At 56.4% G+C, this 22,781-nt stretch overlaps 2 protein-coding genes across 2 annotated transcripts; both read right to left on the bottom strand.

Moving 5' to 3' along the window:
* Positions 1-209: 209 nt before the first annotated feature.
* On the bottom strand, positions 210-9,545 carry KCNC3 (potassium voltage-gated channel subfamily C member 3). The gene is made up of 4 exons (XM_032612996.1): positions 8,655-9,545; positions 3,425-4,532; positions 2,051-2,242; positions 210-1,812 (listed from the first exon to the last, which is right to left on the bottom strand). The coding sequence occupies exons 1-4, from the start codon at positions 9,543-9,545 to the stop codon at positions 1,709-1,711; spliced, it is 2,295 nt and encodes a 764-aa protein (XP_032468887.1). The 3' UTR covers positions 210-1,708.
* Positions 9,546-14,501: 4,956 nt separating this feature from the next.
* On the bottom strand, positions 14,502-20,494 carry NAPSA (napsin A aspartic peptidase). Its single transcript, XM_032613002.1, is given in 7 exon segments — positions 14,502-15,274; positions 15,483-15,605; positions 16,622-16,827; positions 17,154-17,272; positions 17,468-17,614; positions 17,683-17,828; positions 20,197-20,494. Coding segments are annotated over 7 exon segments (999 nt in total). The 5' UTR covers positions 20,268-20,494; the 3' UTR covers positions 14,502-15,087.
* Positions 20,495-22,781: the final 2,287 nt, after the last annotated feature.

Here is a 22,781-nt window from a genome sequence, read left to right as displayed (position 1 = left end):
GTTTAGATGTGGCTGTCCTTGGAGGCTCCCTAAGTCCTGCTGTGGCATCTCCTTAGGCTGCGGGTAGGGATTCTTTAGGACGCATCTCTGTATTGCGAAGGGAGATTCCACAGGCATGTGTTGAATGAATAAGCGATGGACCAAATGCTTTCAGGTGGCCTCCCATCATTTTTAAGATCAAATCCAGCCTCTCACCATGGCCAAAAAAACCTTCCCCCCCCCAGACTCCTCCCCTCTCCCTTAGGCCACTCAGCTCCAGCCACACTTCCCTCCTGCTGTTCCTTTAACAGACCAAGCTCATCCCACCTCAGCACCTCAGGGCCTTTTCACTTGCTGTTTCTTCTGCCTGGCTGGAGCTTTTTCAGCTTTCAAGTTTCATGTCACCTTCTCAGAAAGACTCTCACCCCTTATCTGACCTGGCCAGAGTAATTATCCTTTTGTTTGTTTTCTGCTTCCTCCAATCATGGAGTGGCAGACATTCGCTGTAAAGGGCCAGATGGTCAAAATTTTCGGGGCTCTGTGGGCCATACCATCTCGGTCGAAACTATTCCAGTCTGCGGTTGTAGACAGTGGCTGTGTTCCAATAAAGCTTTATTTACAAAACAGCTGGTGGACACGTTTGGCCCGTGGCTGTAGTATGTTGACCCAGGCTCTAGAGTAGCAACTCTGATGGCAGATTCTTGCTTTGTGCCCTGCTAAATCTCCAGTGCCTGGAATTCTACCCTCAATCATCAGTTGCTGCATGCATGCATGAATGAGTGAAGTTAGGGGGTAGCTGGGGTTGTTGTGAGGATTACAGGATATATGTTGGATTCCTGGCACGTGGAAAGTGCTTCGTTATGTTTGCTGAATAATTCATCTACTGTCTCCTCACTCTATCTCCCTCACCTCCCCCACTGGCCAGTCCTGACCCTGTTCTCTTGACCCCTGGCCCCCCGACTCTGTCTCTTTCCTTCCTCTCCACCCCCATAGCCCTGAGCCCGGCTCAGCCTTTGTCCTCTCCCCCTGGACCCTCATCCCAGCCTCCTCCCCAGCCTCCTGAACTGCAGTCTCCCCACTCAGGTGCGTCCTCACGAAGCCCCAGAGCAGACCCGCCTCTCCCCAGATCCTGGGACAAGGCTCCTCAGCCCAGCCCTGCTTTTCGGCCTCAGTTCTAGGTCTGTGTCTGCCTCTCCCCCAAACTGAGAGCTCGTGGAGGGCAGGGGTGTGGTTGGGTTGCTCACTGTTGAATCCCCTGGGCCTAGCACAGCACCGGGAACCTGTGTGTGCTTTGTCAGTGCTGGCCAATCCACAAGTGACTGCGTGAGTGGCTGAGTCTTTCCCACCCCAACCTGCACCCAGAAGAATGTCCTGGGTGTGTACCCCATTTTCTTGGTTAAATAAACAAAAGCAAAACCAAGGGGGGAGGCAGGGAGAGAGATGTGGATGGGGCTGAGAATGGGGGTCAGTCGTAAGGGCGGGGAGGGAGGTCAGGCACATGGTGGGGAGGGTTGGGCTTAGTTCTAGGGGTTAGTGAGGGGCACCGCAGGTCCTGGGCAGGTGGGTGCGGGGCCAGTGTCAGGGCTGGGGGTTAATTGGATGGAGCTGTTCGGAGTGAGGGGACAGGAGTCTTGGTCAATGGGGGCTGCATGTTCTCAGATGGGTTAGTCAGGAGGGAGGGGGTTCAGAGGGTGGGGGCTACTTACCCTGGGGGGAGGGGGTTCGTCCACTAGGGGGATATCCAGGCTGCAGCGTTGGCGTTGAGGTCGGGCAAGAAGCTTGGGGGGCCTGGCTTACGCCAGTCTTGGGGGGGCAGTGGGGGAGCACCAGTGGCTGGGGGTGGGGGAAAAGGCCAGAGGGTCGGGGGGGGGGGGACATGGAGATGGAATAAAGACAGGTGAAGGGTCAGTGGTGAGGAAATTTGGGGGAGGGCGTCTAAGAGGGAGGGAATTTGGGGCCAGGAGATGGGGGAAGGGAAGTCCAGCACCTCCTCCCTCATCTCCCTCTCTCCCCTCCCCTGGGGGAGGGGAGGAGAGGGAGGGTCCCAGGGGGCCAGTGGAGGGCACCTCACCTTTCCGGATGGAGCCATCAGGGGAAGGGGCATAGTCAGTGAGGAGGAAGCAGGCTCGGTCCCGGCTGTAGCGGCCCCGGCTCCCGGGGGTGATGGGGCTCTTGTCTTCTGGTGACATGGCGGGCTGGTCAATAGCTGGGCAGTCCTCGTGGGCAAGCGCAGCTGCTGCAGGGTCCCCGTTGGGGCGGGGATCTGTGTCCCGAGGGTCAGACAGAGACACAAAGGAGAGAGTGAGGTGTGGGAACTCATGGAGAGGGCAAGGTCAGCAAGGAGAGGTGATGGAGGTGCAGGCGGTTGGGGGTGTGGCTGGTGGGTTTGGGGAGCGGGTCCTGGGTGGGGAGAGTGTTGAGTGTTGGGAAAGACAAAAGGGTAGGGAAGGGCGTTGAAGGCTAGGAAGTGGGGGTCAGGCGGGGTGTTGGGTTCTGAGAAGGGCAGGACTGAGGTAGGGTGTCGGGTGTTTGAAGGGACAGGGACGGGGGAAGAGGTGGTTGGGAAGTGAACCGGGTGCTGGGAAGGAGGCTGAGACAGAGTGGAGGGCGGGATGGTTGGTTGAAGTGGACCGAATAGGGCACAGCTGGGGTAGGGTGCATGGTTTGGGATAGGTTTGGAGGGATGGCTGGGAGGGATGCAGGGGGCTGGGAGGTGGTAGTTTAGGGAGGGGTGTCGGACGCTGGCAAGGGCACAGTGGGAGGCGTTGGGAAGGTGACAGATGAGGGAGGGGGGGGTCCCCCAGGCTCTGACTTTAGCTATTTTTAATTGGTGTGAAACTGGGTCAGCGGCTGAGGGAGCAAGATGGGGGCCGGGCAGCCCAGCTCCCTTTCTTGACCTACTTATGGCATGGGGGTGGGGCCCCCCAGCCTCTCCCTTCCCTGGGACTGATGCCCCAATCACTGTCTCTGAGACACAGACTCCCCTGGGGGGGAGAGATGAGCACAGGCTCAGTCAACTTTCCTCTCCCCTCACCTCCTTCATCAGACACTGCAACAGTGCCCTGGCCTCGGTCTCTGGCCCCTGATTCCCATGTGAGACTCTCTCCCTGTGCTCTGAACCGCCCCCCCATCTCTCTTTCTCTGAGTCCCTCTCACCATATGGCTGATCACTCTGCCCCCCAGCCCCCTGGTTCCCCTGAATACCTTGGCTGCAAGTCTGTCTCTCCCCAAAACTCTCTTCCACACGAAATCTCTGCTTCTCCATCACTGTCTATTTCCGTGCCTCTTCTCTGGCCTCAGCAACTGCTGTTCACTTTCCTCTCTTCCGTCTCTGTTGCTGACCACCCCATCTCTCCGGAGTCTCAGCAACTACCTCCTGCCCCCCTCACAACCTCCCCACCTCTGCCTGCGCCCCCCACCTCCACCCCTCGCGCCCCCTCCTCACCTGCCCGGTTGATCTCAATCACTTCCTCCTGAGCCAACGGGCAAGGCTCCCCAGGGGCAGGCAGAGGAGGCAGCCCCCTGATCCCGAGCCCACCCGCCCCCCCCCTGAGCAGCCCGGGGTGCGTGTGGGGCCCCGGCGGGTAGGCCCCTGCCACAGTCACCCCCATGGAGGGCGGGGTGATGGGTGGTGGAGGGCTGATGCTGCCGCTGCTGTGGTGAGGATGGGGCGGGGGCGGTGGCGGTGGGTCGGGCTTGCAATAGTTGGGCGAGCCGGGCTGCGGAGGCCGGGGAATATGTTTATTCTTCTTCTTGGGCAGCTTCTGTTTGGCCATGGCCAGCGAATAGTACATGCCAAAGTTGTTGACAATGACGGGCACGGGCATGGCGATGGTGAGCACCCCGGCCAGGGCACACAGCGCCCCAACCAGCATCCCTGACCACGTCTTGGGGTACATGTCTCCGTAGCCCAGGGTTGTCATGGTGACCACGGCCCACCAGAAGCCGATGGGGATGTTCTTGAAGTAGGTGTGGTTGGAGCCCAGGATGTCATCGGGGTCAGCGCCAATGCGCTCAGCGTAGTAGATCATGGTGGCGAAGATGAGCACACCAAGCGCCAGGAAGATGATGAGTAGCAGGAACTCATTGGTGCTGGCACGCAGAGTGTGGCCCAGCACGCGCAGCCCCACGAAGTGCCGCGTGAGCTTGAAGATGCGCAGGATCCGGACAAAGCGGACGACCCGCAGGAAGCCCAGCACGTCTTTGGCGGCCTTGGAACTGAGGCCCGAGAGCCCCACCTCCAGATAGAAGGGCAGGATGGCCACACAGTCGATGATGTTGAGGCTGCTCTTGAGAAATTCCACCTTGTCTGGGCAGAAGGTGATGCGCATGAGAAACTCAAAGGTGAACCAGACGACACACACACCCTCCACGTAGGTCAGGAAGGGCTCCGTCTCCACCTCCACATTGGTGATGTTCTCCGGCGGAGCCCCAGGGATCGGGGAGGCCTGCGTCACTGTCTTGTTGCTGATGTGGATGAAACCCTCGTGGGTCTCCAGGCAGAAGGTGGTGATGGAGATGAGGATGAAGAAGAGGGAGGCGAAGGCCACATACTGCGGGGCAGGACAGGAGAGAGAGGGCAAAAGGTGACCCAGGCATCTGGTCAATTAGCCATCTCCCTGAGACCCTCCCAGTGGCCCCCTTCCCAGACACAAACTCCAGGGAAACCCAGGTGTCCCAACCCCAGTGCCTCCATCACTTCTTGCATCCTGTTCTCTCTAAATCTTGCAAAAGGATCAGAGGCAGCTCTCCCCCAGCTCGGGAGAAGAGCTGGCCCCAGAAGCAGCAGCAGATGGGCCACTTCTTTCCTGGAAACAGCAATTTCTGCCTCCTTGCTCTGTCTCCTAGACCATCCCCCCGGCCCCGGTTCCCTGTGTCGTATCTCAGGGGTCCCTGGCAGGGTCCAAGCATTCTGCTGGGGGATGTGCGTAGGGAGACTAAAATCATACATCCTGTGTCTCAGAGGCTTTGGGGCTTAGCTTGGGGCTGAGGGAAGGCGAAGGGGAGAAGGTGGGTCGGAGGCAGAACCAGGAGGTGGTGAAGAGTAAGAAAGCCTGGGTTTGAATCCAGCTTTTTCCCTGCCTAATTGGGCAAGGAGATTAATCTTTCTGAACCTCAAATTTTTTACAGGATTATTGTAAGGATTACATTAGATGAGTATACAAAGGGCCTGACTCCAAAACTAGTGCTTGGTCTAGCGTTTGGAACTTATTAAGGCTTGAGCCGTTATTAGGGTGCTGTGGCATCAGTTAAAGGGAGCCAAGGTTGAGGCCTCCGATAGGTGCCGGTGCTTAAGGACCTTGATGCTAATGACTGGGTCTCAGAAAAGGGAGAAGGCTGAGTGAGGCCCTCACCCAGAGAGAACAGCGCAGAGTTGGACCCACAGAGGGGAGGAGGGATGTTAGGTCCCTGAAGGAAGAAGGAGGTGAAGGGTCAAGACTGAAAAAAGGGAAGATGATAGGGGTGGGGTTTAAGGAAAGGAAGGGAATGTCAGGGGCTTGAACATAGGGCAAGGGGAGAGGGCAGGGCTAGGCCCAAGGAGAGGTGAAGGGGCTTGTCAGAGGTTCAGAGATATGGGGGCAGGGGTGCCTGGTTCATTTCAAGATGGTCCTGAGCCCAATGGTGTGGGTTTTGATGAAGCCCTTGAGAAGAGACAGGGTCAAGCTCTTGGAGAAGGCCCCTAGAAATTGTAGTTGGCTTTATCAGATATGTAGAAGGGAGGTCGAAAGAGTGGGGTTAGTCCTTAGAGAAGGAAGGGGATGGGCTTTGAGGCAGAGGGGGCTTTAATCAGATGGGTAGAGGAGAGAGGGCCTGGGGTGCAGAGAAGAGAGGAGAGCCAGGGTTGGCTCCCGGGCCAGCACTGTCCCTCTCTGCACTCCCTTTCCTCCACGGGATGGGGGACAAGGTCCGGGCTTGGGAGACCTTGACTTTAATCTGAAGTGCAGAGCCGAGAGGCGGGCCAGCGTCCGCCTCAGAGATGACCCTAGATCTTGGGGTGGGCTAAGGCTCAACTCTGGCCCTCTGCCCCGCCCCCCTCTTCGTTTCTCCGCAGTGGTTTAAGAGGCCAGAGGGCTACGCAGAGCGCATGCCTGGTGCTCCCCCGCCCCCCTCCGAGCCGGGCGCAGGGCGCAGGTTGCGGCACCGCAGTGGGGGCGGGCCGGATGGACCAGGGGGCGGGGCGCGCGGGGGGCAGCACCACGGACAGCTCCCCCACCGCAGTGCGCAGCCGCGAGGCCTGAGCGCTGTCTTAACCCATTCCAGGCTGTTGCCGAGCAGGCAGTGCGCAGCCGCAGTGCCGCTTCACAGCGGGAGGCCACAGGCCAGGAGCTTGATTAACTCCTTCCCTCCCGGGACACAGAAAGAAAGGTGGGCACCCGTCGCAGTGCGCAGCTTAGAAGCTGGACAGCGTCAGGACCCCCTTGTCCAGAGATGCTTCAAAAGCAGAAGGGGTAGGAGGGCATGGAGTCCCTGTAAGAAGGAAAGAGGAGATTATGGGGAGAGGAGTGAGGGGGAGGTAGAGCCGGACCCTCCACTTTGCGTTGGCCTCAACTCTCAACTCTCAAACTCTTATTTGGCGGCTAGAAGATGCTTGGCACTACGTGGACACTCAAAACACATCTGTAAAGTAAATGAATGTCCCCCATAGCTGTCCCAGACCCCTAGTTTCACCTCAGAACACTTCAATGGGGTCACAAGAGGGAAGGGCTCCCCAGGCCATGGGGGGAGGGTGCCGCTCAGAGGCCTGAGGGGGCATATAGGGCCACGTCCTTTCTGCACCTCCTCTCCCCCACCTCCCCCCCACCCAACCCCAAATCTTGCCAACTCAGCGCTTCCCGGGGACCAAACTTTATGCGGTGCCTCCGGCCCCCCTCCCCCTCGCTCCCTCCCCCAGTGCGAATGCGGCACTGCGGGTCCTCCGTGTCCTTCCTGGCCGGCCCAGGACGCGGCACGGTGGGGGGAGGGTGCCGGACCGCCTCCTCCGAGTGTTTGGGTCCCCAGGAGGCTAGAAAGGGGCCTGGAGTCTCTCCTCTTTCCCTCCTCTCTCTAATTTCCCACCCCCACATCTTGAACTGTCCTCTCTCCTCCAACACAGGGAGGAAGTTAAGAGGAGGAAGAGGTTCAAATGAGAACCAGGGGGAAGGGTAGCTATTTAGCCTGGGAAGTTACAGATGTTTGAGGAAAGTTTTTTTTGGGGGGAGACGAAGAGAGCTTTGGGGGAAATATGGAATTTTGAGAGAGATAAAGACTGGAGAGAGGAGAAGGCTGGAGTGTGGGCTCTTTGGTTCACTTTGCGGGGGGCGGAGGGGGGTCTGAGAGGCCCAGTCCTGTGCTTTGGAATGGGTAGTGGGGGGGGGGGCGTTAGGAAAGGGGAAGTGAGCAGGGCTTGGGGAGGGGCGTCAGGTGGGAAGATACCAAGGTAGATCAGAAAGACCTGGGAGCTATTTTGAGGAGGAAGTTTTGGCGCTGATAACTTGAGGAGGGTCCCAAGGATTGAGGTTAGGTAAAGTTCTGGAGCGGGAAGAAAAGTCATTTACCCACTAGGAAAGAGGCTGGGAGGCTGAGGGTGGGAGGAGGGCGTCCCGGAGATAGAGAGTGGGCTCTACAGTTTAAAGATGAAGGAAGAAGTTGGGAGAATCGGTGGATGAGAGAGAAGCTATTCTGGAGGGCATATGGGAAGTTCTGAAGAGGAAAAGCATATCATGGGGGCTCAGGACTCTTCTGGAGACATTGAAGAGGAGTGTGAAAGCCTTGGGGCAAGTCTGGAGCTGTATGGGGAAATCCTCGGGAGGGGAGTTGGTGTGGAGGATGCAGGAAGGGATGTGAACACAGAGGGGGCAGCAGGGTTCCAGGAGAGAAGAAGCCCCAAGACTCTGTTGCAGTGAGGGGGAAGTGTACTAGCCAGAGCAAGTGGTTTGGAGGTTCAGAGGAGTCCAGGGGACTCTGAGATTGGGGTGGGAACTATTCTGAGACTTTAAGGGCAGAATAAGCAAGGGGGGTTCAAAGGTAACCAGGAGACTCAAACTTGGAGATAGGGAGGGGATGTGGAGACGGGCAGAAGGAGAATCAGAGGTGCTGGGAGAGGCTTCAGGACTGAAGACTGGAAGCTAGAGAGCAGGCTTCAGAGGGTCTGCAGGGGGTGGAGACAGTATTCACAGGACCTGGGACACTTTGAGGGTTAGAAAGAGATGTCTTCTGAGGATCTAAGGAGGTACAAGAAACTGAGGGCTGGACAAGGGTCTTCTGAGGGTCTGAGGGGTGGCCAAGAGAGGTGAGAAGAGGTTAAAAGGGGCTAGGAAGACTCAGGGTTGAGGAAATGTCTTCTGAGGGTCTCAGGAGGGGTCCAGGAAAGGCAGATGTGGGGTTGTTCAGGGGGTGTGTTTAAGAGATTCACGGTCAGAAAGGAAGTTTCTAAGTGCCTACGATGGCCTAGATAAGCTGGGTGGGGTTTAGAGAGGTCTGGAGTATTCTGAAGGTGGCAGAGAGATCTTCTGAGGATCTGGGGATGGCCGGGAGACGGGGGTGTGTTCAGAGTATGGGAGACTAAGAGGCTGGGAGGCCGAGAGACCAGGAAGGGCTGGGAAGGACCAGGGATTAAGGGCGAGGATGGGGCGTTTCTGAGGGTCTGGGAGCTCCAGGAGAGGGGAGGGGGATGGGGGCTCCGAGAGCACGCTCACCCTGGCGGCCCGCGACGAGTAGGGGTCCTCGAAGAGCGCCCACACGCGGGGCTGCCAGCGGCGCCACCACGTGCTGCCCGCGCCGCCCGCGCCCCCTGGCGGGCCCCCGGCGCCGCCGCCAGCGTCCTGGAAGCAGAGGCGCTTGAGCTCGCCTCCCGCGCCGTCCAGGCCGCCGCCGCCCGCGCCCGCCTCGTCGTCCAGGCCCGCGTCATGAGCGCCCGCAGCGTTGGCAGCGTTGGCGGCGCCCGAGGGGTCGGGTGCCTCGAAGGAGTCGAGCGCTTCCTCGGCGTCCCGGTGCTGCCGGTAGGTCATCCAGCAGCAGGCCTCCACGTCGGTCTCGTCGATGCCCCAAAAGCCGAGCTCCTCCTCGAAGAGCGGCCCGCACACGTCGGCCGGGCAATGCAGCTTGCCAGTGCGGTAGTAGTTGAGCACGTAGGCGAAGACACCCGGATGCCGGTCAAAGAAGAACTCGTCGGCGCCCGGGTCGTAGTCGAAGCGCGCCGCCGCCTCGGGCTCCGTCAAGCCGGCCAGCCGCGTCCCCGGCAGGGTGCGCAGCGTCGAGCGGTACGTCTCATGGCGCACGCCGCCCACGTTGATCACGATCTTGCCACTGTCGCCACCGCCGCCGCCGTGCCGCCCCATGGCCGCCGCCGGCAGCCCGGGGCATGGCTCGGCGCGCCGGCCCCCGGGCCCGCGGGGTGCCGGGGGGCCCGCCGGGGACGCGGCGGGGCCGGGCTGCGCAGGCTGCTGCTGCTGCTGCTGCAGCGGCGGCGGTGGCGGTGGCGGGGGCAGCGGCAGCGGGGACTCGGACGGCTGCGGCGGCGACACCAGCTGCTGTTTGCTGGACCCCTGGCGCCCGCGGAAGGATGAGACGCAGACTGAGCTCAGCATTGGATGGGGGGCGGAGAGGGAGGGGCGGGGTCTCAGGGGGCGGGGCCGCAGGGGAGAGAGATGTGATTGGGTGATAGGAGGTGATGGAGGGAGGGGGCGAGACCGCAGGGAAGGAGAGACTGAATTGATTGGCCTGGGAAGAGGTGGGGGGCGGGGCTAAAGCTGAGAGAAGGGTCCGGACTCCAACTCCTCCTAGCTGGTCGGGGCGGGGCCGCAGGTGGAACACACCGATTGGGTCTTTCTGGGATAAGGGGCGGGGCCGAGCGAGGTGTTAAGGCGGGATGGGAGGCTAAAGCCTGGTTTGGCAGCACTGGGAGAACAGAGGAGGCGGGGCTAAATATAAGAAAGAGATCTGATAGAACTAAGAAAAGGAGCGGGTCTGGCAGAGGAAGGGGACAGGTCCGAGCTATTTAAAGGGGCCTGACTGTCCGTGACTGGCGGAGTCAGGGGCAGGGCCACAGTCGGGGCGCCCGTCTGGGTTGCATAGAGACGGACCTAAAGAGCCGGCAAGCAATACCCGGTGAAGTGGGGCAGATGGAGACTGCCGGGTTGAGCTCCTAACATTGATTGGACTGGGCAGAGCGGATCTTAAGAAGAGGCAGCGACACAGAAATTAGAAACAGTCCTAATTGGGCTGGGAGAGTGAGGGGGCGGGACTGAATGAGGGGCGGGAACTGGAAATGGAGAGTGGCACTAGACTGGACTGAAAGGGGACACGGCAAGGGGAACAGGGACTGAGACCCAGTGAGAAGGGGCGGAAATGGGCGAGGCCTGGAAACCTGAGAGCTTCTGGCTAGGACTAAGGGAGAAGGCGAGGTAAAGAAGGGGCAGGGTCGGAGCTGGAAACGCGGCCCGTTTAGCCGGGGCTGGGCCGGGAGAATGTCAGGAAGGATTCGGAGGGACTGCGGGAGATGGGTGGGATCCACGAATGGTAAAAAAAGTCTTGAATGGGCTGTGGAAAGGCAAGACTAAGGGAGGAGCGGCGCTTTAAGGGATTTGAAAGCAACCAGGCCAGGTGGGGGCGGGGCAGGGCTAAGAGTGTAGAGAATGGCTAAGGAAAAGGTGAGACCTGCAGAGTACAAAGCTACCGGGATGGACAGAGCGGTGGGACCTAGAACGGGAAGTCTTGGGGGCCAGAGAACCTGGGAGATAGTTCTAAGGGTCAGTAGGGCCTTAGAAGGGGGAACGAGGTGAGGGAAAGTGGGCGAGGTCTAGATAACGGCGGACTGCAGCCAGCAGAACCAAGGGATGGATGAGAACTGGTAAGGAGAGTCTTAAGAGAGGCGGAGGGGAGAAACCAAAAGGCCGGGAAACATAGTCTAGGCTGAGGCAATAGGCGGGGCCAATAGGAAATTGGGCGGGATTAGGTTTCAGAGAGTCCTGGTGGGAGGGCAGAAAGTTGGGGCGGGGCCAGAACTAGGCGGACGGCCCCGGAGCCTGTCAGGCCCCGCCCCCTGGGCTGGACTGGACCCCGGGTGGTAGAGCGCAGGCGCGGGGGCTGGGGCGGGGCCAGCGGCTGCGGCTGGGGCTGCGGCGGCAGGAGGCTGTGCCTGTGGGAGGGAAGTGGGTGGGTCAGGGGCTGCGGGCGTCCCAGGTCTGCACTGTTCCCAGCCCGCCTCCTCCCTCTGCAGGTACGGCGGCTGGTTGGTATCGCCCCCCTCTCCACCCCCACTCCCGCTTCTGTGTCTCTTAGTGTCTCTTTTTCTCCCCTTTTCTGAATATTTGTCCCCCCGTCTCTGCCCTTACTCCTCTGAGGCTCTGGCCCCTCCTTACTCTCTGCGCTCCTTCTGGTTCTCTGTCCCATTGTTCTCTGTATCTGTCCCCCTCCTTCTGAGTCTTGCCCCTCTTCTCTCTAAGCCTCAGTCTCCTCTCCCCTGTGTCTCGATCTCCCCACCCCCAGTCTCATCTTGACCTCTGGACCTTTTTCTCGGATTTGCCTCTCTCTGGGTCTCTGTTCCCTCCAGTCTCTGTCCCTCCTCTTTGTGTCTCTGTCCTCCACTCTCCCCCCCCCCCCCCACCGCCATCCCAGGGCATCCCAGGCTCCCTCCTCTCTCTGGTCTCTGCCCATCATCCATCTGGGTCTCCATCCCCCTAGCTCTTGTTCTTTTACTACCTCCTTCCCCGTGTCTTTTTCCCCTCCTCCGTCTCTTTTCCCCCTCTGTCACTGCCTTTTCTCTTTCTGTCCTTTTTCTTTCTTTCCCTTCCCTGGGCCTCTATCCCCCACCCCCACCCCGTGCCTCTTTCACCCCTTTCTGAATCCCTGTCCCCCTTTTTCTGGGTCTCTGTCCCCACTTCTTTGGGGCTCTGTCCTGCTGTCCTTCAGTCTCTGTCCCTCCCTCTGGATTTCTGTCCCTTTCTCTCAGGCTCCCACCGCATCACCGTCTCTAATCCTCAACCTGGCCAGGACTCGAGGCTGCGTCACTGCAGAGAGTTGCAGAAGTGGGGCCCGTCCTGCGGACCAGGGAGGTAGTTTACCTCAACTCCCCCCACTGCCCCCGATCCACTGTTCTCAGGCAGTCCTCAAGCCCCCGTGGGACCCAGGAGGGTAGAGAAAAGACATCGGGGCTTCCTACTCTTCTCTGCCCCGGATTCTGGTGTATCCCCAGGCAGAAGCAGTGAATCCTGAGGTGAGGGAATGGTCTTGGGTTGAGTGAGGCTTCTAGGCAGGTGGGGCGTGGGGGTGGATGCTGGGGCCGGGGTTGGGTAGGCACTAGGAGCTGGGAGTAAGGGCTTGGGTAAGGACCTAAGTCAGCCATCCTCCCTTATACCCTCCCCCCACCCCACCCAACTCTACTTTTCTCTTCAGCCTTTGATAGCAGCCAGGCACGGGATCAAGTTACCAAACCAGCGTTTTTGCGGAGGTCAAAAGATGTGAGAGAAGGTGCGGGCTGGGGCAGAGGGAAGTGGGGAAGGCAGGGATGTGGGGGGAGGAGTGAGGAGGCTGGAAGAGGGGAGAATAGGGAATGAGACTCGGGATTAAAGACCGTGGGATTGGGGGAAGAGGCTCGGTCAAGGATGATCCAGACTCCATCAGGCCCTGCGAAATTTGGGTGCCGTCACTCCCACATGGCCCTCTCCAGGCCCCACCAGGGTATGCGGGGATTTGTGAGCATAGGGGAGGCTTCTGGAGGCATAATGAGGGCTTGGGTTATGGGACACCCAGCTCGGCAAACAGGCCAGAGGGACGTGGACTCGATTTTTAGCGACGGACACCAGGGGAGGGGAGGCCAATGTCTGTTCGCGTCTTCAGACCCTTTCCCCATCCCTCCTCCTTCCCAGTCTATCCCTTCTCAGGCCTTCAAGGCACAAAATTCCTGAAAGCCCCAGACTCTCACCTCAGTCATCCTTGGCGCCGCCTCCTAACTCTCCCTCCCCCATTCCCCAAAGCCCTGGAATTGTGGAAGGGTCTTCCCCTTCCTGACTTCCAAGACCCCTTCCTTGTTCCTCCGCTCCCATTCCTATCAGTTCTAAATCCAGGAAAGACGATCTTCCAGGCACTAAAGCTGAAAATGTGGGGACTCTGCCTACGATCCTTGGTGCCCCGAGACCCTCCAATTACCTCTCCGCTGTAACCTTTGAGTCCTCCTCTCCCGAGTCCCCCGCCTCCAAAACTGGGATTTGGGCTGTCTTACCGCCCCCGGACCCTTTGCCTTCTCCCCCTCCCCCGTACTCACCCCAAGTCGAGGCGGGGCGGGGATGGGGGAATCCGGGATTAGCGATGGGGGGAGGGGTGACCCAGCCCCGCAGCTCTGGGCAGCGAGAGGCTGCGGAGGAGGGTAGTGACATCATCGCCGGAGGAGGGGCAGCCCAGCTCCCCCCAACCCGGGGAATCCCAAGGGTAGAGAAGAACAGGAGATTAAGTGTGCGGGAATGGTATCTCCTCCCCTTAGAACAAGGGTTGGAAAATCCTTTACGATTTCAGCCACCCCCCACTGCCACCTGTCGCTGCCGTCGCGACCTGTCGCCTCCCACGCGTGTTGTGGCTGCGCCCGCCCCCGTTAGGACGTGAACACCGCCTAGACTACAACGTCCGTGATGCTCCACGGCGTCGAGTGCATTTGAGGAGAGGCAGTGTAGGCGAGAGGCTTCATGGGCTTCGTAGTATAGGACCCTCGCACCAGTGTGCGCCTTCCTCTAGGCTCCTTTCTTTCTTTCTCGACTCCGGAGAGCCGGACACTAACTGTTTTCTGAAAAAAAATCACGCGCTTAAAAAAAAAGGGGGGGGCTTCCCTGGTGGCGCAGTGGTTGAGAGTCCGCCTGCCGATGCAGGCGACACGGGTTCGTGCCCCGGTCAGGGAAGATCCCACATGCCGCGGAGCGGCTGGGTCCGTGAGCCATGGCCGCTGAGCCTGCGCATCCGGAGCCTGTGCTCCGCAACGGAGAGGCCACAACAGTGAGAGGCCCGCGTACCGCAAAAAAAAAAAAAAGGAAGAGACCCAGGTAAGTTTAATAGAAATAGATTTTTACTGAGTATCGGGGGATGCGCATGCGCATAACCAGGGCCTCAACCGGAGAACTGCGCCTGCGCAAGCCCACCCCTTCACTGTCCTGCTCCACGAGCTCGAGGTCGGCCAATCCCCACTCGCGCCCCGCTTTTCCTGTCGCCACGGTCGAAGACGGCCACGTAGGTGCCCAAGAAGACATCGCCCCGCAGAGGGGCCCTGCGGGCGGAGGCATGTCCAGAGCCTGGAAGCCAGACAAGCAGAGACGGACGCCACCCCGAGGAATCTACAAGGCGACAAGACGGATCACAGGTGTCGTGTCACGCCCACCGGTGTTCCTTCTTCCTACGAGCCAGAGCTTCGCCCCGCCCACTACCGTGGGCACTAGAAATGTTTATGTGGTCCCTGCTTGGCCCGAGTGATGTCTCACTCCCAGCCCCACCCTCTCAACCCGTCACTCTGACGTCATTGTGACTGCCACCTACCTGGATGACGTAGTCCTGGGCCGTTAAGGTTAACGTTGAGGTTAAACCAGACCCCGCCAAGGAGGAAGGAGACTGGAGGGAGCGTTGGGATTTTCGAACACTGGATGAGGCACTGAGGGAAAAGAGGAGTAAGTAGAGACGAGGGATTCCTTCTCTGCTCAAATTCTTTCCGTGACTCCCCAGTGCAACAGGGAAATGTCCGTTTTGGGCAGCTAGGTATTCAGGACCTTGTGTGGTCAGGCTCTGCTGTCTTCTGTAGCCTTATTGGCTTTTCCCTCACTCCTATATAGTTGTTGCCACTTCCTCTAGGCTCCCATTTGATCAAAACCTCTTTTCCTCTAATTGAAAATCAAAAACTGGTGGCCCACGGGCCATACTGGGCCTATAGGTGTATGTAATTAGTCTTATACTAATTATAAGTTTACTCACTCTCATCCTGTTCTGTCCCCGGAGTCACTTAGAGTAGACACTCGGGAGGTGTCCTTGCTTCCCCTCACAAACCCCTGGCCTGTCACTCACAAGGTCCAGTGTTTTCAGCCCGTGCATACCTCTTAGCCATGCGATTCCCACCCGCAGGCCAGAGCATCCTGCCCAATGTCCACCATTAAATCCCTATTAGCCTCCCCAGCCCACACCCACCAGACACCAGGTCCTCATCTCCCCCATTAGCAGGGGGACTCCCCCAGTGGCTGCCTGCAGGGCCCGGATCTCCTCGGTGGGTCCCGTGATGAGAGACGTGCCTGTGTCCAGAATGGCAGCACAGCCCCGGGCACAAAGAGTCAGCCCTGTGCCAACCTCCACACTGTGAGGCAGAAGGAGGCAGTCATTAAGAGCCAGCCTCCTAGGAGGCCAGACCCCCAGCCCCCTCCTCCTGCAGAGCCAGGAGTCCCGGCCCACAATCCCTCCTCCATCAGACCTAGGAGTCTGGGTCCTCGGCTCCCTTCACCCCAGGACACTGGATTTTAGGCTCTAGCCCACTTCTCCCAGACCTAGGAGGCCAGGTTCCTCACCGCTCCATGTGGATCTGCCAGTAGGCAGGGATCGTGACTAACACAAAGGTGAGGGGTGGGATGTAGTGTGCTGGGTCTGAGCCACCCAGGACCTGCTCTCCACCATCAGCTGCCTCAGGGTCCCTGCAGAGGCAGACAGCTGTAGGTGTCGTGGGCATTTCTCCTGCCAGCCCCAGGAGTGGCCAAGGGAGGGACTTCTGCCAATGGGGTGGTGTCTGGGTTCTAGGTGGGATAGTGGGATGCAGGCAGGGCCTTGATGTTGGGACTGGAAGCAAGGCAAGAAGTGAAGAGAAATGGGGCTTTTCTTGGTGGAGGTTAGGATTTTAGGGTCTTGGGAGCTTCCTGAAGTGGGCATAGGACTTCTTGATTTGACCGTAGAAGGTAGAACTTTTGGGGGGAGTGGAGCATTGAGGTTTCTGAACTGGCCTTGGTAGGTGTGATTGTGAGGAATCAGTCTCCCCGAGTGGATGATGAGACTTTCTGAACTGCATGTCTAGAACTTCCGGGGAATTAGACTTCCTCAGTTGGCTGAAAGTGATAGGAAGGCGGGGGGCGGGCACTTCCTGGAAGTGTGGAAGGTCAGGATCTACTACTAAGAGGTGGGTGGGGGGATTCCCTGGCCGTCCAGTGGTTAGGACTCCGCCCTTCCACTGCAGGGGGGCAAAAGTTGCAGCCAAAAAAAAAAAAAAAAAAGAGGTGGGTGGGACTTCCTGGGTTGGACGTCCGGATAACTGAGGGGACACAGAATTTCCTGCCTGGAGACTGCCTGGATAACAGCTTGGGCTTTCTAAACATAAGTTTTAAGCTTCCTAAAAGGTAAATGTAACTTCTTAGATTAAAATGGGCAATTCCTGACTTCTGACATGTGTTCTCCAATGGAATTGGGATTTCTTTATGGTGAAGATGGGGTTCTTAAATTCAGTATTTGATGGGGTAGGGCATGGAATTTCCTGGTTTGAGTTTGAAACATGGAACGTTTTAAGTGATGGTGAGTTTCTTTAGTAGGTCTTAAGGTGTTGCTTAGTGAGTGGAACTTATGAATAGGGTTCATGTGTTTCTTATATTGGGGCGGTGACTTCCTGAAGGAGGGCAGAACTTCCTTCTTGGGGCTAGGACTCAGAGGAAGGTGGGCCCTCCGCCATTCCCTGTTGAGGTGGAAGGAGAAGACAGGCTTATCCAGAAGCCCCTGGTCCACCAGTCTATCCAGCGGGGGCCGAACTCCTTCCACAGCCAGAGCGGGAAAACCAAGGCCCAATATCCCATCGAAGTGGGCAAATGTGAAGACCAGGCTGGGCTCCCACAGAGCCTCCCCAAAATTCACCGATGCACCTGTGATTCCCCCAATCTGGGGTAGATTCAAATGGAGTAAGTTACTTCCGGGAGGACATTACCTACATGTCTCTGAAGTCTCCCAAACCAAGGCATGAATCCCAGGTCTGGGGACATCTGTAAACGACTCCAACTGCCTAGGAAGCTTTGCCTTGTAACTTGAGAAGGCCCACCCCTGTCTGGGAAGCCCCGCCCTCTTCCCCAGGAAGCCCTGCCTCGCAATTCAAAAGCCCCATCCGTTTACCCTGGAGGCCCCGCCTCTTCAAGCCCCTCCCTAAACCAGATAATCTTAGAGGTGGGCTTCTCCCAGGCTCAAGCCTTCCCGGGGCCAAGGTCACGCACAGTCAGCTTGTCCTCACTCAAGATGCCTTCTAGGCGGCCAGTTCAGTATTGAATGGCAAACTTGGTCCCATTGGGCCGGAAGGAGTTGGAGGCTTTGGGGTTGAAGCGGTGGTGGAGCCCTAGGTCAGAAGGTGAGGGAGCTGTCACACTGGTGGAAAGCGGTCTCCCCAGTGTGCCTCCTGCCTTTCCGGCCAACTCACCTGTGAGGGTGTGTTGGAAGAGAACAGGTCCTCAAAAACCCTTGGGAAGACCGGGCCCAGCCCCCCTTCTCCCTTTACCCCCATTCAGCCTTATTTTCCCCCATGACAGCTCACAGCAGGGCAGACTGAAGAAGTGGCATCTCACGGACGGGACCCAGAGATTGGAGGAACCAGTGTCAAAGATGACAGAGAAGTTTTGGGGTGGCGTTCCCAGCCCAGTTTCCCCGTAATACTGGACCTGATGGCAAAACAGGAGAGGTCCTGGATGAAGAGCTTGACTTCAAGGGCAGGAAGGTTGGGGACGGCGGGAGGCTGTGTGGGGCTGTGACTCATGTTCATGTAGTTGGAGAGAGGCACAAAGAAGTCATTGTCCCCAGGGGATGGAGCCCCCAATCTGGGGGGCTCTGCTGGCTTATCCCATCCCCTCAGTGGGTTCAGGGCCCTGAATCCAGTGTAGACTCCGCAAAGTGGGATCCTGTGGGGAAAGGAGATACCAACAGCTAAGGAGCTACCCTTTCTGGAGATCCTCTATAACAGACTTCCCCAAATAGGATATAATGACAATGTAAGCATCTCCATGGCCCTATGGTAATAGTCATTACCAGAAACCCTACCAAACACCTACCAAACCACGATGACAAATTTCCCCAAAGATTCTACAAGAGTGCACCTTTCCAAACAGACTTTCCCCAAAACGTTTCAATAAAAGACCTTCCAAATTATGTAAAGTAAGCCATTCCAGAATGGACATACACAAAGTCTTCCAAAGACCCTAACATATGCCAGGGTCGGGGGCCGTGGTGGCGGAGGGATGGATGGGGAGTCTGGGATTAGCAGATGCAGACTATTATGTATATATCAATAGAATGGATAAACAACAAGGCCCTACTGCACAGCACAGGGAACTGTATTCAATATCCTGTGATAAGCCATAATGGAAACGAATATATATATATAGCATATATAACTGAATCACTTTGCTGTACAGCGGAAGTTAACACAACATTGTAAATCAACTATACTTCAATAAAGTAAACTTTTAAAAATGCCCAAAACGGCCTTCCCTGGTGGCGCAGTGGTTGAGAGTCCACCTGCCGATGCAGGCGACACGGGTTCGTGCCCCGGTCCGGGAAGATCCCATATGCCGCGGAGCGGCTGGGCCCGTGAGCCATGGCCGCTGAGCGTGCGCGTCCGGAGCCTGTGCTCCGCGACGGGAGAGGCCACAACAGTGAGAGGCCCGCGTACCGCAAAAAAAAAAAAAAAAAAAAAGCCTAGAATGATATCCATTCAGCCACTAAAAAGGGGAAAGTAGCTCTCTATGCCAGTGGTTTTGCAAAGTTGTTTTGAAGCAGAATCACCTAGAGCAGGGGTGATAGGAAAAGGTTTTTTGTAAAGGTTTTGCAGGCCTTCCATCTCTGTTGCAACCACTCATTCTGTCAATATAGCACAAAAACAGCCATAGGCAACAGGTAAACAAGTGAACATGGCTGAATTCCATTAAACTTTATTTGCAAAAACAGGTGGTAGGCTGGATTTGGCCCCTGAGCTGAGTGTTTTGCCAATCCCTGACCTAGAGGGCTAGTTAAAATTTAGAACTGCTAAATTTCATTTTTTCTTTTTCTTTCCTTTTCCTTTTTGGCCACACCATGCATCATGCGGGATCTCAGTTACCCGACCAGGGGTCAAACCCATGCCACCTGCATTGGGAGCACAGAGTCTTCATCACTGGACCACCTGGGAAGTCTCTAGAACTGCTCGTTTCTGATTGAGTAGGTCTAGGATGGAGCCTGAGGATCTGCATTTCTAACAAGCTCCTGGGGCCTGCTCAAGCCGATGTTGGTGGTCCTGAGTCAACTCAGAGAATCATTGCTCTTTGCGTTGATTTGGGAAGTGGCTATGACCTCTTAAGTTCAAAAAGTAGGTTAGCGGGCTTCCCTGGTGGCGCAGTGGTTGGGAGTCCGCCTGCCGATGCAGGGGACACGGGTTCGTGCCCCGGTCCGGGAAGATCCCACATGCCGTGGAGCGGCTGGGCCTGTGAGCCATGGCCGCTGAGCCTGTGCGTCCGGAGCCTGTGCTCCGCAACGGGAGTGGCCGCAACAGTGGGAGGCCCTACCGCAAAAAAGAAAAAAAAAAAAAAAAAAAGTAGGTTAGCAAACATCACAAGCAGTAATCTGTTTGTATCTGCCTGTAGTTTCTCCTTGGGGCCCTGCCGCCCGTATCTTTGCGGCCACCACCCATGACTTAGTCTTTGAGAGGCTTAAGAATGTGAAGTGGGGAAAAAGTGTTTCCTGGAAAAGTAGACCCCCCTCCCCCCATCAAGAGTTCCAGGGAGTGGAGAGAAGAGAGGAAGGGAGAGATTGGGGGAGGCACCAGAGGTGGGGGGGGAGGTCATAGGAGTCCCCAAAACTGGACTTCTTGAGACCTCAACAATTTGGAAGATGCGAATCTGGGGGAGTCTCACTTTAAATGTCACAGATCTGGGGCTCCAAGATCTGTTGGAAGACGGGTGTCACAGGTCTGGAGGTCTCAGTATCACATCATCAAAGCTCAGGGTGGGATCAGCAGAGTTCTCCCAAAAATGTGTACTAAGAAGATTGGGACGGTCCCCAAGCAAGGGTCTCAGGGTGCAGGACCTTAGACTCAAAGGGCTTGGGTCTTACGAGATATCAGGGTGGACCCCTCAGGGGTGAGAGCCCAATTTGGAGATCTGGGAACCCAAAAGATAGGAATCATGGTTTCTGGGGTGTCAGGTTTGGGGGTCGCTGAACTGGGGAGCCCCAGACTTGAAGGGTAAGAGGGAGGGAGTCCGTCCCAGGTTTTGGGGTTGTGGGGGTCCCCATTACCAGATCAACGTGGCCCCAGTGGGCTCCATGGTCAGCAACGGTAGCAGCAGCGGCAGCGGTGGCGGAGACATCTCTGGGGACCCGTGTGGACCCAGGCGTCCTGCGGCTCCGTTTTCTTTCCCCGAGACTGCGCCCTGTTCACTGCCTACTTCCAGGTTTGAGGGGTGACTAAGACACGGAGTTTCTTGGTGGGTGATGTGGGAGTGATGGGTGGTATTTTGGGAGGAATGTACCAAATATTCTGGTAGGGTCGCCGGAAGTATTGGCGTGCCTCACTCCCGACTTCGGTGGTGGTGGAGTCTCCTGCGCCCCTCCCTCACCCATTCTTTACTTATAACTTTCACTTCATTTTTTCTCATTAACCACAAGAGTTTTCTGGGGCAAGCAAATGTATGGGCGGGGCGTTTGTGAAAGGTCTGGGGGAAGGAAGAGAGGGTCAGACTAGACGTCTTCTGCCCCATATTAAGTGGGACTGACAAAGTGTCAGGACCCCTGATTCCTATTGTTTTATTTGGAAAATACTGAAACACACAAAAAGTCCATAGCCCTACCACCATTGAAAAAGCATAAAAATAATTTGCAGTGTCTCTCTGTCTGCCCCCTTTTCCATAATTAAGTTTCTCAAATATTTAGGAGCACCCAAAAACCCAGTTTAAAAGTGCCCTAGATTTCTGGGTACCACCCTCAGAGATTCTGATTCCAGAGGCCTGAGACAGAGCCCAAGAATCTGCCAGAAAAGCAATTCATTTACATTATTACAACTGTGTTAATGTTATTTCCATTTACAAGGACTGGGTAGACCTAGAGAAAAGCAAACTTGGGAGGGTGTACTAGTTAGTTAAGGCTGTGTAAAAATCACCCCCAAACTGAGTGATTTAAGGCAGAAATATTCATTTATTATTATTTTGGGGGGCTTTCTGCGTTAAAAATTTGAAAGTAGCTTGACCATGCAGTTCTGGCTCATAGGGTTGCAGACAGATGTCAGCTGAGGCTGCCATCATCTGAAGGCTTCAGTAAGGCCAGAAGATCCGCTTTCAAAATGGTTGGGGCCCCACGTCTTGAACTTGGGTTTCCTTTAGGATGTTGTAGCAGGAAAGTCCCTTAGGTAGATGCTGGAGGAAAGTGAGCTTCAGGGCGAAGTTGCAAAGAGGGAGGGCCTAGGACCCGCAAGTTTCAGGAAACATCCTCAGCTGCACCGCGGGGCAGTGTGGGCATCCAGTGAAGAGGAATCCTAAAGGAACAAAGGCTTAAACGTTGTACAAGTAATGATGCAAGAGAGAGAAGGAAACACTGCAAGAGGGAAAGTTTTGAATAGGGAGAGGAGAAGGGATTCAGTGCCTATGTGGAGGGGTTGGCCTCTTACAGATTGTCCAAACATGGTCATGGGAGGGACAGCAGTGTACCTCTGAAGGTGAGCTAGTAGTGTCCCTAAGGCAAGCATGGGGAAGTTTCTTTCTGATTGCTTCTATTTTTTTCAGCAAAAGAAGAAGTGAGAACGAAAAGGGCGAGGGCTTCTAGAGGTTTAGAGAAAGAAGATGAGAAAATGATTTCTTAGGGACTGGAGAAGAAAACTGTGGCAGCCTTGCAGTTTGGTTCTGAGTGTTTGCAGTCACACATCTGAAGTGTGTCCATTCACAAGCTCAGCTGGGTGAGAGCAGACACACAGAGGCAGTGAGTTCATTTTAACCAGAGTTGGGGTTTTGCCAGGCAAGTATGACTGAGGGAGAAAGAGTAAGGGCATTAATGTTGTTTGTGCAAGGGCACGATTATGGTGGTTGACCACAGAATCTATGCAGCCTAAGGAAGGGAGGACATGAGAGATAAGGGAAACAGGAAAAAAAGGGTAGGATCAAAGGATCAGAGGTACCAAAGGCATTACAGAATTGAAAGGTCCTATATGATTAGGCCGCGTCCCCTCCCTGACGTCATCTCTTCTCACTCCCCCTCCTTCACTCTTGTCTGTGCCTCAAACATCCCAGACATACTCCTGCCTCAGGGCCTTTGCACAGGCTGTTCTGTCCAAGTGTTTCCCCTCCAGAAAACCTTACTCACTCCCTCTCCTCCTTCATATCTTTGCTTAAATGTCACCTTCTTAGTGAAGTCTACCCTGTTTACCCTATTGAATATGTCAACCATCCTCCCCCGGAATTTCCAATCTCCTTTACCTTGATCTATTTTTTCCCCATAGCACTTGACATCTTCTAACATTTCATTAACTGAAATTAACACGACATAATTAATGTCATCAGTAGTAAACCACGTGCTTATTAGAATCAGTGTTACTTTTTTTTTTTTTTTTTTTTTTTTTGCGGTACACAGGCCTCTCACTGTTGTGGCCTCTCCCGTTGCGGAGCACAGGCTCCGGACGCGCAGGCTCAGCGGCCATGGCTCATGGACCCAGCCGCTCCGTGGCATGTAGGATCTTCCCGGACCGGGGCACGAACCCGTGTCGCCTGCATCGGCAGGCGGACTCTCAACCACTGTGCCACCAGGGAAGCCCAGTGATACTTTTTAATTAATTAATTAATTAATTTTTGGCTGCGTTTGGTCTTCATTGCTGCGCGCAGGCTTTCTCTAGTTGCTGC

The sequence above is a fragment of the Phocoena sinus genome, chromosome 19, assembly GCF_008692025.1.
Source record: "Phocoena sinus isolate mPhoSin1 chromosome 19, mPhoSin1.pri, whole genome shotgun sequence".
Taxonomy (NCBI): Eukaryota; Metazoa; Chordata; class Mammalia; order Artiodactyla; family Phocoenidae; genus Phocoena; species Phocoena sinus.
The sequence above is the reverse complement of the archived record's forward strand: the minus strand, read 5'-3'. Positions and strand labels throughout refer to the sequence as shown.

Excerpts from the sequence above, each read along its gene's own strand:
- KCNC3 (XM_032612996.1), bottom strand. The coding sequence starts at position 9,545 with ATGCTGAGCTCAGTCTGCGTCTCATCCTTCCGCGGGCGCCAGGGGTCC. Across the intron at positions 4,533-8,654 it reads ACTCGTCGCGGGCCGCCAGG|TATGTGGCCTTCGCCTCCCT; the intron begins GTGAGCGTGCTC and ends CCTGCCCCGCAG. Across the intron at positions 2,243-3,424 it reads GATTGAGATCAACCGGGCAG|ATCCCCGCCCCAACGGGGAC; the intron begins GTGAGGAGGGGG and ends CTCGGGACACAG.